At 39.6% G+C, this 11,826-nt stretch overlaps 1 protein-coding gene across 1 annotated transcript; it reads right to left on the bottom strand.

The window, feature by feature from the left end:
- Positions 1 to 685: 685 nt before the first annotated feature.
- On the bottom strand, positions 686 to 11,616 carry LOC113034305 (glutathione hydrolase 5 proenzyme-like). The gene is made up of 12 exons (XM_026188750.1): positions 11,150 to 11,616; positions 6,552 to 6,679; positions 6,370 to 6,477; positions 4,604 to 4,781; positions 4,355 to 4,515; positions 3,984 to 4,130; positions 3,715 to 3,845; positions 2,880 to 3,064; positions 2,684 to 2,775; positions 1,229 to 1,335; positions 952 to 1,062; positions 686 to 865 (listed from the first exon to the last, which is right to left on the bottom strand). The coding sequence occupies exons 1-12, from the start codon at positions 11,509 to 11,511 to the stop codon at positions 728 to 730; spliced, it is 1,848 nt and encodes a 615-aa protein (XP_026044535.1). The 5' UTR covers positions 11,512 to 11,616; the 3' UTR covers positions 686 to 727.
- Between the last annotated feature and the right edge of the window lie 210 nt (positions 11,617 to 11,826).

Here is an 11,826-nt window from a genome sequence, read left to right as displayed (position 1 = left end):
TAAAAGTACTTTTATCAGTAACTAGTAATCTAATTACTATTCAGTCTTTACAACGCAGTTACCCTTACTAACAAGAAAATGCGGTGCGGACGCGTTACTATTTTTCAACACTCAGACAGTTGAAGCTGTCCTCAGGGCGAAACAATCGCAAAAGTGCTGCTGATTTGCTGAGGAAAAATAGCCACAATAAACCAATCACATGACCAATTTAAGATGCTATAGCAACAACCCAAGACAACCCTGAGTCTTCACTTTTGTGTTAAAAGTGTGTTGATAGGCCATGTAAAACTAGAGTCATGATAAATAAATATATATTTAATGTTTTTTCCTGAATACTATCGTTGTTTATGTTTACTGAGGGAAGAAACAGTAAAAACTTCACCTCTGCTTGTCAGCAAAAATTTAAAAAACAAAAAACAAAACCATCCTTTCCTATTGGTGTTCTGTAAATAGTTTGAAATAGTTATCAGGTCTTTAAGTTTGATGTCATTAACTGTTTCTGGGTCCCACAGTCAAACGATCACTGTGGCATCATTGAGAGTTACAAACTGTCTAAATTTATGAAATTTAACAGAGTTAGAAGTTAGCAGGAAGTTAGCTCGCTAGCTTCCACTTAAACATAATACACCATGTTCTGACTGAGAGATTTCGAAAAAATGAAAACAAACAGCTCTGCTATCATAACCTTAAGACCATGCTGTATAACTGACATCACTGACTCTTGGTCTCAGTAACCAGCAGCTTTGCCTTTTTTCCTTTCATCAGACCATGCAGAGATACAGCTGCCCGCCTTTTCCACAGCGTTAACTGTGTTGTAGAATTTTGCTATTTTATGTCCCAGAGCTTCAAGACCATCAACTACATCCTGCAGGGCAAAGAGGAGAGAGACTCAGATGGAACAAGAGAAGTACAACTTATTAATTTATCATTTAAATACATTGAATAAATTACCTTTTCAAGCTTGGGTTCAGGTTTTACTTCACTTTTAGAGTCTACAAGAACAACAGGCGTAATAATTGCCTCCTTAAGGCTCTTTCCAAACCAAAGGTGGTTCATGAGCGCCTTGGAGAGAAAAAATAAATCTATGAGGTGAGAATGTGATGATTACAGGATAAATTAGGTCGAAGAATCTTGTTGCTATGATGCAGCAAAGACGGGCATCAGTCCGTATCAATTTATTTTATTTAATATATAATGGCACCTTTGTGTGTGTACCATGCATACATACCGAGGCCACTGCCGGTGGAATCGTTTCAGCACCAGACCCTCCAATCACCAGCGTCTTCGACGGAGACTTCAGCACAGAAGGGGCCATATTGGAGGGAGGCCGCTCCCCTGAGAAATACAACAAAGACCTTGAATAGCAGGACAAAACTACAGTCCAAAATGTCTCCATGAATCTCGGAATGATGAGATCAAGCTAAAGCCATTCTGTTATACCTGTGTGCAAAAAATGCACTGCACCCGAAATATTTCATAGTTCAGCAAAACTGATCAATCTAATAAACATGAACCTACACCATCCTCCCTATTCTGATATGTTAAAAAGTACTTAGCAGCAATTTTAAAGAACCAAACTAATAGGGTTACCAATTCCCAACAAAAAAAAGAAATAAAAATAATAAAAGGGAATCACCCTCCACCTCATGATGCTTAATAGTTACTAGATGAAAACTTTGGTTGTAAGATTCAGATATTTTTTTTTAAACTAGACATTAGAATAAGAAAGAAAAGTATGTCTTTGTGCCCCCTCTCCCTGTTCATGCCCTACCTGGCCCTGTGGCAAAACTTTGCTCATCCAGACTGCTGATCGGTACTGCACGCTACATCCACTCTATCACGTGACGCATACTGCTCCGATGTGCTACAAGGTTATAAGCTGGGTTACGCTATGTCGCAATTTTTGTGAGGTGCTTTTGTGATATTCAATGGATTGGATTACATTTTTTATTTCTCTCCGATATCCGATTCAGTAATTTAGGTCAGTATCGGACCGATACGTAATATCAGATCGGCCCATCTCTAAGGTTAACCCACTTCAATGGAGACAAAACCCAACAATAAGATGAGCCCCTATTTGGTGACAGTGGGAAGGAAAAACTCCCTTTTAACAGCAAGAAACCTCCAACAGCAACAGGCTCACAGAGGGGCAGTCATCTGCTGTGACCAGCTGAGGACAGATTTAGAGAGTTTATGTAATTTGTGTTTATAGAAGTTCACTCAGAGCTCAACTGTGCCTGTTCTTAAACATTCAAAACATTTCAGCAGGCTATGACATTAAATGAAAAATGCCATTTTAATTCAAATTTACCTGATGTGCTTTGGTTTGGCAGTTTTGTTGACCATTTTCATGATCAACAAAACATGATGCGCCACAATGAATTATGAAATGCCATTTTCTCCGCAAATTTCCTCAGTGGTGCTTTTTTTGGTACTATTAGATTAAAAATTCATGGTGTGCAGTTTCCCCAGGTGTTGTTGTATTTTCTTTCAAATTTCTTATGTTGCGACACGCTAATATGTACAAACATGCATATTTATCAAGTATATGTTATATTAACCACGCTTAACACATTAGTTTAGAAGATGAATTAAAATTGCAAATTAGTACTATCAGAACTCAGAGGTCCAGAATATTTGTTATTAAATATTAAATTTAGAAGGAATCCTGCTGATCCCTTACCATGAAAGATGTTATCAGCTCTACCACAGAAGTCAGACAGCTGGTTGTTGAGAATGATTCCAGTGCTTGGAGAGAGGACATTGGACCCAAATCTGTAAAGAGTAAACATTAAATGAACTAGGTCTAAACCCTGTGAAACTGTTGTGGAAAAGTCAGCTGGTTTCTAGCAGTGAAACAGAATGATGCAGGTACTGACTCGTCATTGATGCTGCTGGTGACAGACACAGCAGATCCATCTTCAGCCAGCACAGATACATGTGTGGTGCCGATGCTGTCCAGATATGAGTTTTTGCCGTAATACTGGGGATCGTGAGTCTTGTCGCTGCTGATCAAGCTCCGTATGTGGTTGGCAAAGCTATCCACTGTCAAATTCTTTGCCATCTGTGTGAAATACAGAGCATCGGAATTACACAAAATTAACAATAATCATAATATGAATAATAATACATACTAAAATACTTTGAGACAAATATAAAAGTAATTTAGGTTTATGTGCTTTTAAAACTTGTATTTATATGTATATGTTTTAAAAGCTACATCACTGCTCAGAATGATGCTGAAATGAAAATGCAGAGTTACTGGGAAAGGCTGAGACACAAAGCATTTTTTCAGAGTACTCTATGCAGTAAAATAATAAGTACATCCTCAGTGCTTCTATAAGAGCTTATAGAAGAGGGTAAGTACCGGTAGTGATATGCAAATGCCCTTGATAAACTGATCATTAACACAAAGTCACAATCTCAACCCAACAAATTAACCTAAAGTCCAACTGTGCAAAACTCAGAGATATTACAAAAAACAAAACAAAAACAAAAAAACAACACTTCAGACCACAACTCATTATCAGTGTGCATAAACTGACTGTGGTGGGGTGTAGTTTGTGGATGAGCTGCAGGCGGGGGTGGAGCAGTGGGTTCAGGCAGAGCAGAGGCTGATGTGGTATTGCTCCTTTTACCCATTTAGTCACTTAAATAGAATAATTCTTTATGCAACAAAGCAGGTGCAAATCTGTAGGATTTTGAGATACTTACTTCATCTGAGCTGAAGTTTGGATCGCTGATATTTGTCTTTAATTCATTGGCAAATTTTAAAGCTTCAATATAACGGTGATAAAACAAAATCTTTTCATCAGTCGTCTTAGGTTCTGATTCCATTTTGTATCCTAAAAATATAAAAACAAAATTATTTGTTTTTTATTTAAAACATCAATTTCTTAGTGTATCACATTTGTAAAGATTGTTTCATATAAGAAAATGATCCTTATTAAACACTCTACATGCTAGAAGCAACAATCAGGAACCTTTCATGATGTTGAGGATGAGGCTGAGGATGGCTCCTCCTGAAGGGGGCGGAGGGAAGTACAGCTTATACTCTCCCAAAGAAATATTCCACGCATCAGTCACTTTAGCTTCATACAATTCCAAGTCCTCCCGTGTGAGGTTTCCTCCTGAGCAAGAACAGTGAAACAAATGATTCTGCTGAGTACAAATGAACACAATGAATTTCATAATCAAGACTTTGAATGGATCGAGACAGATCACAGTGTAGCCTGTGAGAGATGACAGATTTTTCCAAAGCCAATTAATTTTCTAATTTGTAATTAGATCATTGTGCCTGGCAGACATAGAAAACGGTCAGAAAGAGAGCAGGATGAATCCCGTCTGATAATACCTGCATCCTGAATGTCACTGGTTAAATTCTTTGCTATTGTTCCGTTGTAAAACACATCTGGTCCCTCGTTTGCGATCATCTCCAAAGTGTCAGCCAGTTTCTCAAATTTCACAGTATCACCGGTCTTAAGCAGGTTCCCATTTTTATCTAAATATAACTCCCTAAAAGACAAAGACAGTGAAATAAAGCTGAAACATTCATTGTTTGCTCTTTGTATTTTTGAAATCACATTGTGGGTGTATTTCATACCGTAGTGACGTGTTACCAATGCGTGGGATGTGTTGACCTTGGTAGTAAGGAATAGGGAATCCTTCTCTGGCTAATTTGATGGTCGGCTGAAAGAGGTCGGCCCACGGCAACTTCCCATAAAGCCGGTGTGCCGCTTCATAACCTCGAATTTCCCCAGGAACCCCAATCCATTTGCTACCTGGTTAGATAGATAATGGGTAGTCAGTGCTGGAAAGTCCCACATACATTTGCTCGTGTTTTGAGTAAACTGTAAGGTCCTGACCTTTAATGATCTGAGATGATGTCTGTTATAATTTGGTGTAAATAACTAACATATAAACTAACTAACATACATATAAATAACATTTTGCATCTTACAGTTATTTTAAGTTTATTTCACTATATTTACACTATTTCTGGCTCAAAGAAGCATTTAGCATATCTTATATTTACTTTTCTTACTGTTTATGCAGCCTGTGTGCAGGAGTGTAGCACAGAACTCTGGGCCCCATAAATAAATAGTGTCTGTAGCCCCCTTTCTTTTCTTGATTCATCTTTCTCACACATATTCTAATGTCTAATTTCTTTATTTTTTTTATGTCTGCCACAAGTGAACTGCTCCAACTACTCCCAGTTCTTATTGCTGTCCATCCCATACTCAAATGCTGTCAAAAGACGCTTCTTAACAGAGACTATGCTGATTCTACATATGGATCCACAGCTTCCCTTCAAAGTCAACACACTATAGACAATCAGGGAGTAATGCATGAAGGTCATTTGTACTCTGCTGACAGGAACATATGGGACAGGGACATGTGCATCCACAGCAGCCTGTGTCTCTGGCCCCACTTTAGCATCTCACAACATTTCCAGCTTCACCTCCACAGACAGATAATCTGCCAGGGAACGAGTGGAGATTAGCCAAATTAGAAACAATGACTGATAAAGATGGACTTGTGAGGAGAGTTAAGATTGGTCTTGGGGAGGAATTAACATTAATTGAAGACCAGAAAATGGGAAAGATGGGACAGCATTCTGGCAAGAAAGCTTTAATGTTAGCTTATCACCAGCTGTTGTACTTTAGCTGGTTTGTTGACTGCCTGGAGTTGGAAGCGCTGATTGTCCAGTCTGTTTACAGTAATTAAATAATAATGCTTATGCACTCCTTAGTGTGTTAGAGTCCTGACTTTTGTTCAGTAGATGAGGTTTGAGGTGAGGAGGAGGATGACATTTTAACGAGATACCTGTCATGCTGTCTCTTTCCTTCGCTTCTTTGATGACAAGAACCCTCTCAGGTGATAAAACAAAGGTATGATCCTTCATATCTTGAGTTTGTCTTGCAGACTAAAGTGCTGAATTAAAAAAAAAAAAAAACCTCTACAGATAACTGACTACAGCTTTAACATTTTTGTGTTACATCTTGTGCATGATTTGGAGAAAGACCTGTTAAGACCTGTTTGGAGAAAGATCTAACTACTCCAATCTCTCTGGCTTTTTCTGAAACTAATTAGCATGTGTTTCATTGTGTTTATGTTCGATTACTCTGACAGATGTCATATAGGAAACTGACTCGCTGTCTTTAATAAATGCCAACGGCCAAACCCTCTGTAGTGGTTTGCTCTCTTTTTTATCATTTCTGTTTTGCTTTCTTGAGGAAAGAGGAATGACTCAGTGTGCATTAGCAGCCACCTGTACAGAATAAATTAGCTGTGGCATAAAGGTGAGTCCAAGAGCAGATTAGACTAAAACATTATAAATATTAGCATTATGGCAGAAAAACAGCCCACCTTGTAGCCACTCCGTGGTCTGCTCTGTGGTTTTACGACACAACTTAAGCAGGTCAGAGTTCACATTTCTGGGGACAGTCTCTCTGGAGTTGATGATTTTCACTTTACCTTTGAAAAGATGACATATTATTATGTTATTCCCCAGCAGGGCTGAGCTAAGAGGAGCGAGGGTGTTTTGTTACCAGAGCTGTCCATCACAGTGAATATGACCCCGCCTCCGATCCCTGCGCACTGTGGGTTGATGATGGAGGTGCACAGCAGCGCAGCAATGGCAGCATCTACTGCAGAGCCGCCTTTCCGAAGAATGTCCCTGAAACAGTTCATTGTTATCACTTTAGTGTTATTGTTATCATGTGTGCACAATTAAATTTTAATCTTTATTAAAATTATAATGTCCCACAATTAAATTGCCATGACTGAATAACACGACGATGTGTTGTCTTCGTTGATGCATGTGCTAGGGACGCACAGTTCACTGAATTTTAATCTCAATCACGTCCCACAATCAAATTAACCTAATTAACCAACCTATTGCACGCAATGGCAGCGTCATCTTACCCTCCGACCATACATACATTACACAAAACATCAAATGGGAAAGACAGGTCAGAGAGGTATAACAATGGAAAATGCACCACATGAGGAAAGATAAGGAGAAAAAAAATAACTCCCCCCAGACTGAGCTCCAACAGGGAGATCAGTTTGAGAACAGAAAAAAAACACCTCTGCACAAAGATCATGAAACAACCCTTAATACGCCAAAGAAACACATGACAAGCAACAGGGGTGGGTAAAGGGTGAGAGACAGCCGAATTAGACAGTACATCCGGGCCTGCAGCCTGTGCGCTGGTCTCCTTGATCCCCGTCAGCATCGGAAGGGAATTAGCATCGAAGGCGTTTGGAAAGGGAGGGGAGATGAGTGTGTGCATATCAGTGTATATGTATGTGTGTGCGTGTCCAGAGTTCAGCTGAGACAGTGTCCTTCGCCCTGCCAAGCTAAGTAAACAGTCTTCCAGCCAACCCAGGTGGCCTTGCATGGAATGGGAAAGAACAGACTCAACAGTCGTTATCAGGGTGTTGTTCAGCTCCAGCCTTGAGACCACTGCAGCTGGGGCCAAAGGGGTATCCGCGTGAAGTGATGGTGGTTTTTACTTTAGTGCGAACAGCTCACATGAATTTCAAAGCAGTTCTACAGTCCAACACTGGTCTCTCAATCTCCCGTTGGAGAGCCGCGAGCTTCACCATACTTGCGTTCTGTGATGTTGCCATTTCTTGTGCTCAAGGAGCCGATTCTGAGAACTCACGGCAGTGAGCCTCCCCGAGATGTCATCCAATTTGCGCCCAGAGATGTTATTCCGAGCTAGCCCTTCCGAGATGTATCCAGTCTGCAGTCAGAGATCTTATTCTGAGTATTCACAGCAGCCGTCAGCCTCTCCAAGATCTTATCCGTGCTGACTCAATGAGCCCATTTTGAGAAACTCACGCCTCTCCCATCGTTCCAATCCCAGCGGGCAGCCTTGTGGGGGTTTGAACAGCCCGTTCCGCTTTCTTAATCCTTCGATAAGTCAGGGCCAAGCCAGCTCCGATCAGCCAGAACCCTGTTACCATGGTTCCGAATAGGTAGATATCTTCAGCACTCAGGCTCACCCGAGCCCAAACATCTTGTTGAGAAAGGGGTGTCAATTGCATTTAGGGACCAGTTGATCAAATCCATAATTCCTCTTTTAGGTTTTAGAGAACAGACTGTGAGAGAGTGTTCCAGGGAAAAGTAATACACGAGACTAGACAAGGACATAAGAGGCTAAGCAGGGAAGCTAAGGGAGAGGAGGAGAGGAGAAAAGTGCGACCGCCTTCGTCAAGAGCAGAAAAAAAAGAAAGTGATGCAAGAATACTACACTGGCCAGCATATGACACAAAATTCACCCCCGCAAAAACTGATAGTAGGTTTAAATATTGGTGAAACTTTGGTATTACCGCATACTGAAAAATATCATCTCAATAAGGTGTCGATACCTTTCAACAAATGTCAGACAGTTACAACCTTCTTTAGATATCTCCAATTAAGACATAATTTTAATACAGATATTGTGTCCAAGGAGAAATAGCCATTAGTGCAAATATTTATAAATGCATGTAAAGGGAAACTGACAAAACAAATCTCTATGACCTACTCAATACTACAGACAGAAAGGAAACTGTCTACCACCTACATTAAACTCAGATGGGAGAAAGAGGCTGGAATAAATCCATCTGAAGAAGATTGGTCTAAAATATGTAAAACCACAGCCACTACTTCAAGCTCTGATCCATGGAGAGAGTTCACCTGGAAACAAAACTCTGAGGTTTTTTTAATCGCCCCTAAGATTAAAGAACTCCATAAACTTCAGTAGGCCACTTCCATATTTTTGGAGAATGTCCTAAAATCGCCCCCTACTGGACAGAAGTGGTCTAAAGAACCAAGCAGATAACTGGGTTACATCTTGAGAGGAGTTTCAGTGTCTTTTACTTAGCCAACATCCCAATTGGACTGAAGAAACAAGACAGATACCTGCTACAGGTATTTCAGGTGGTCAGCCAAAAAGCTATAACACACAAGTGGTTGAAAAAGGAACCTCCAACTGTTTCGGACTGGACAGAAATACTACAAGAAATTCACGTTATGGAGCGACTAACCTTCTCCTTGAGACTGTCCTCAGAAAAATGTGAGCAATACTTGAAGAAATGGAAACATTTTCTTTCTGAGAAATTACTCTCTAGTCTTGTGGTATTCCTTTATATTATCTCTGGTAATAATATGTATCCAGGTTGTACATAATTTTCAACTTGTAACCTTGTGTATGTCAAACTTATACCTAAATGGCCTAATCTCCCTGATTTATTTATTTTTGTTTGGTTGGTCCTCCTTTTGTTGTTTATGTTCAAATGTTATTGTCTATAAAAATGGAAGAAAAAAAACACTCGATAAACAAAAAGTTGTTTTTTTTTAATTAACGTGATCATTTCCAGACAAACAGGTGGGTCTTAAATTGTATAAATCCTAAATCCACTTTTTCGGGTGTCTGTGAGGAGCCTAGCATCAGGACTGTGGACAAGCTGGAGACAGGGCAGAGAGGACTGACTGAGACCAGTGTAAAGTCAGTTGCAATCGTCCAAGTGGGAGGAAATAAGAGCATGAATTCCAATTTAACCATCTATCACAGAAAGAAGAGTCCTCATTTCAGTATTTAACCACCAAGTTAAATATGTCAAATATCACACACAAGATTTTTTCCATAGGGTTTGATGCTGGACAGATGAAGCTGACCACAAAGCTCTCTGATGGAACTAAGCACTTTGAGCGCTCAGTTTCAGTAGAAACGCAATTTAAACAGCAGTTTAAAAGTGAAAGGATTTAATCCTGTGTTAGGTTTTGGTAATTGCACTGAACCTGCACTGAATTTAGGTGAATAAGGAGGACCAACTTTATTTTGATCCAAAGACTTATACATTAGTGAGAAAGTTAAAATTTGTATGCAGAAAATGCAGAAAAGACAGTAGCATTGTGTTTGCAGATAAAAAAAAAAGTGGAAGTAAATTATTACATACTGTTTCAAACAAAAAAACTGAGAAAAATATTAAAAGTTGTAGCAAAAAAAGCTTAAATAAGACTGAAGATTACAAGGTTTAAATTAACTGAATTGAACGCTACACGAGAAAAAGCTGAGTAATTAAAAAAAGAAATGACAGAATCAGAAAAATGGTGAATGTAAGCTGATATTCTTTAGGGGACTGGGAAGACTTGATACTAGAATTGTGACCTAAACAAGTTGATACCAAGGGTTATGCTAGTTAGCTGATATGCATTTACATGTAAATGTTTTCGTAATATAGTAAATGGCTTTTCTACTAGCAAAGGGCTTTATACAACTTGTTCATTCACCCAGGTTTTCAGTGCTACCTAACTACCATCCAAACCATTCACACTCCGATGGATGCATGGGAGAGCAACCTGGGGTTAGTATCTCGCCCAAGGATATTTGGCATGCAGACTGGGATCGAACCAACAACCGGTTAAGAGGTGACCCGCTCTACTACCTAAGCTACAGCCACCCCATATGCCACTAATCATTCGAATAAGATACACTCCAGATACATTCCAGTGTTTAACTGACTGAATAGTATGCATTGTTCTTCACAATCTGCAGCAAAAAAATCTTTAAAAATTTCTTTTCATGTTGGCTTGAAATAAAATATCACTGTTGGTACTGCAGCTTACTGCAACACAAGTATGCGTTTAAATTAGGAGAGGCAAAGTGTGATATCCACATGTTGGACCAGCATGTCTACACGCTTTACCCTGATATTGTACTGATATTGTACTGATATTATTCCCTATATGCCTCTATGTTGTCAGTACAGACGATGTCAGTAACAATACTGATTTTTCAGTTGGGAACAAAACAGGTCTTAGATCCGGGTCTTTGAAGTTAATGATGGGATCTGAACACACACACACACACACACACACACACACACACACACGTAAACAACAGTGGGTACAAAGAAAACCGTCTGGAAAGGTTGAAAAATTAAACAGTCAAACTGTTACCTTGATGCTTTTTTAAAATTTTTGCTTAGCATATTTGAAGGTATATTTTGTTGTGTAACTGTAAACATTTTATAAATATTATACATGCGTAATTCTCAAAGATGTTTTTAGCGCTAAAGTTTGCATTTGGTGCGTAATATTATGTGTAATGTGAAAAACAAAAATGTGTCAGAAGTTTAAAATGTTACTCACCGTCCAATCCGTGAACATTTCTCGGAGTCTGCGGCCACAGCAGCTTTTGAAAAAGGGCAATCAGCACTGGGTTCCTTGACACACTCACTTTTACCCTTCAAATAAAGGATAAAAGCTGGTAGACCAACTACTAGAGCACCTACAATTAGACAAACTGCACCTACCACTAATAGGGGGTGAACTTTGGGCGGGCAAGTACAAGTCGTTTTTGCGCTCTCAACATCCTCGTCCTTAACGTCCTCGTTGGGGGGACACATAGGAGTCGTATTTGCCCCCCCAACGTCCTCGTCCTCAGTGTCCTCGTTGAGGGGGGAAATGGGAGACATATTTCCTCCCTCAACGTGCTCGGTTGATTCAGGCATCGCTGCTTTCTTCTCTGCATAAACGTCGGTAATTCACTTCCTCTGACAGTTAACCGCCTGATTTCCCAGAACCACGTATTGCGCACATATATCCGCTGTGTGAGTACTGACAGGTACAACGTGGCAGAGAAGTGTGTTTGTGGTAAGCAGAGGTAGCTGCTACGACGTTTGATTGATTGATTGATTGATTGATTGATTGATTGATTGAATCTTTATTTTGAACATGTTGAAAAAGTACAAACACATAGAATTAAAAAGAGACAAACAAACAAAGCAAAACAAAAGGAAAACGAGCAACCACATCTACAAATAACT

Source organism: Astatotilapia calliptera, chromosome 12 (assembly GCF_900246225.1).
Source record: "Astatotilapia calliptera chromosome 12, fAstCal1.2, whole genome shotgun sequence".
Classification (NCBI taxonomy): Eukaryota; Metazoa; Chordata; class Actinopteri; order Cichliformes; family Cichlidae; genus Astatotilapia; species Astatotilapia calliptera.
The sequence above is the reverse complement of the archived record's forward strand: the minus strand, read 5'-3'. Positions and strand labels throughout refer to the sequence as shown.

Excerpts from the sequence above, each read along its gene's own strand:
- LOC113034305 (XM_026188750.1), bottom strand. The coding sequence starts at position 11,511 with ATGCCTGAATCAACCGAGCACGTTGAGGGAGGAAATATGTCTCCCATT. Across the intron at positions 4,782-6,369 it reads GACCACGGAGTGGCTACAAG|GTAGCAAATGGATTGGGGTT; the intron begins GTGGGCTGTTTT and ends CTATCTAACCAG. Across the intron at positions 3,846-3,983 it reads CATCCTCAACATCATGAAAG|GATACAAAATGGAATCAGAA; the intron begins GTTCCTGATTGT and ends TTATATTTTTAG.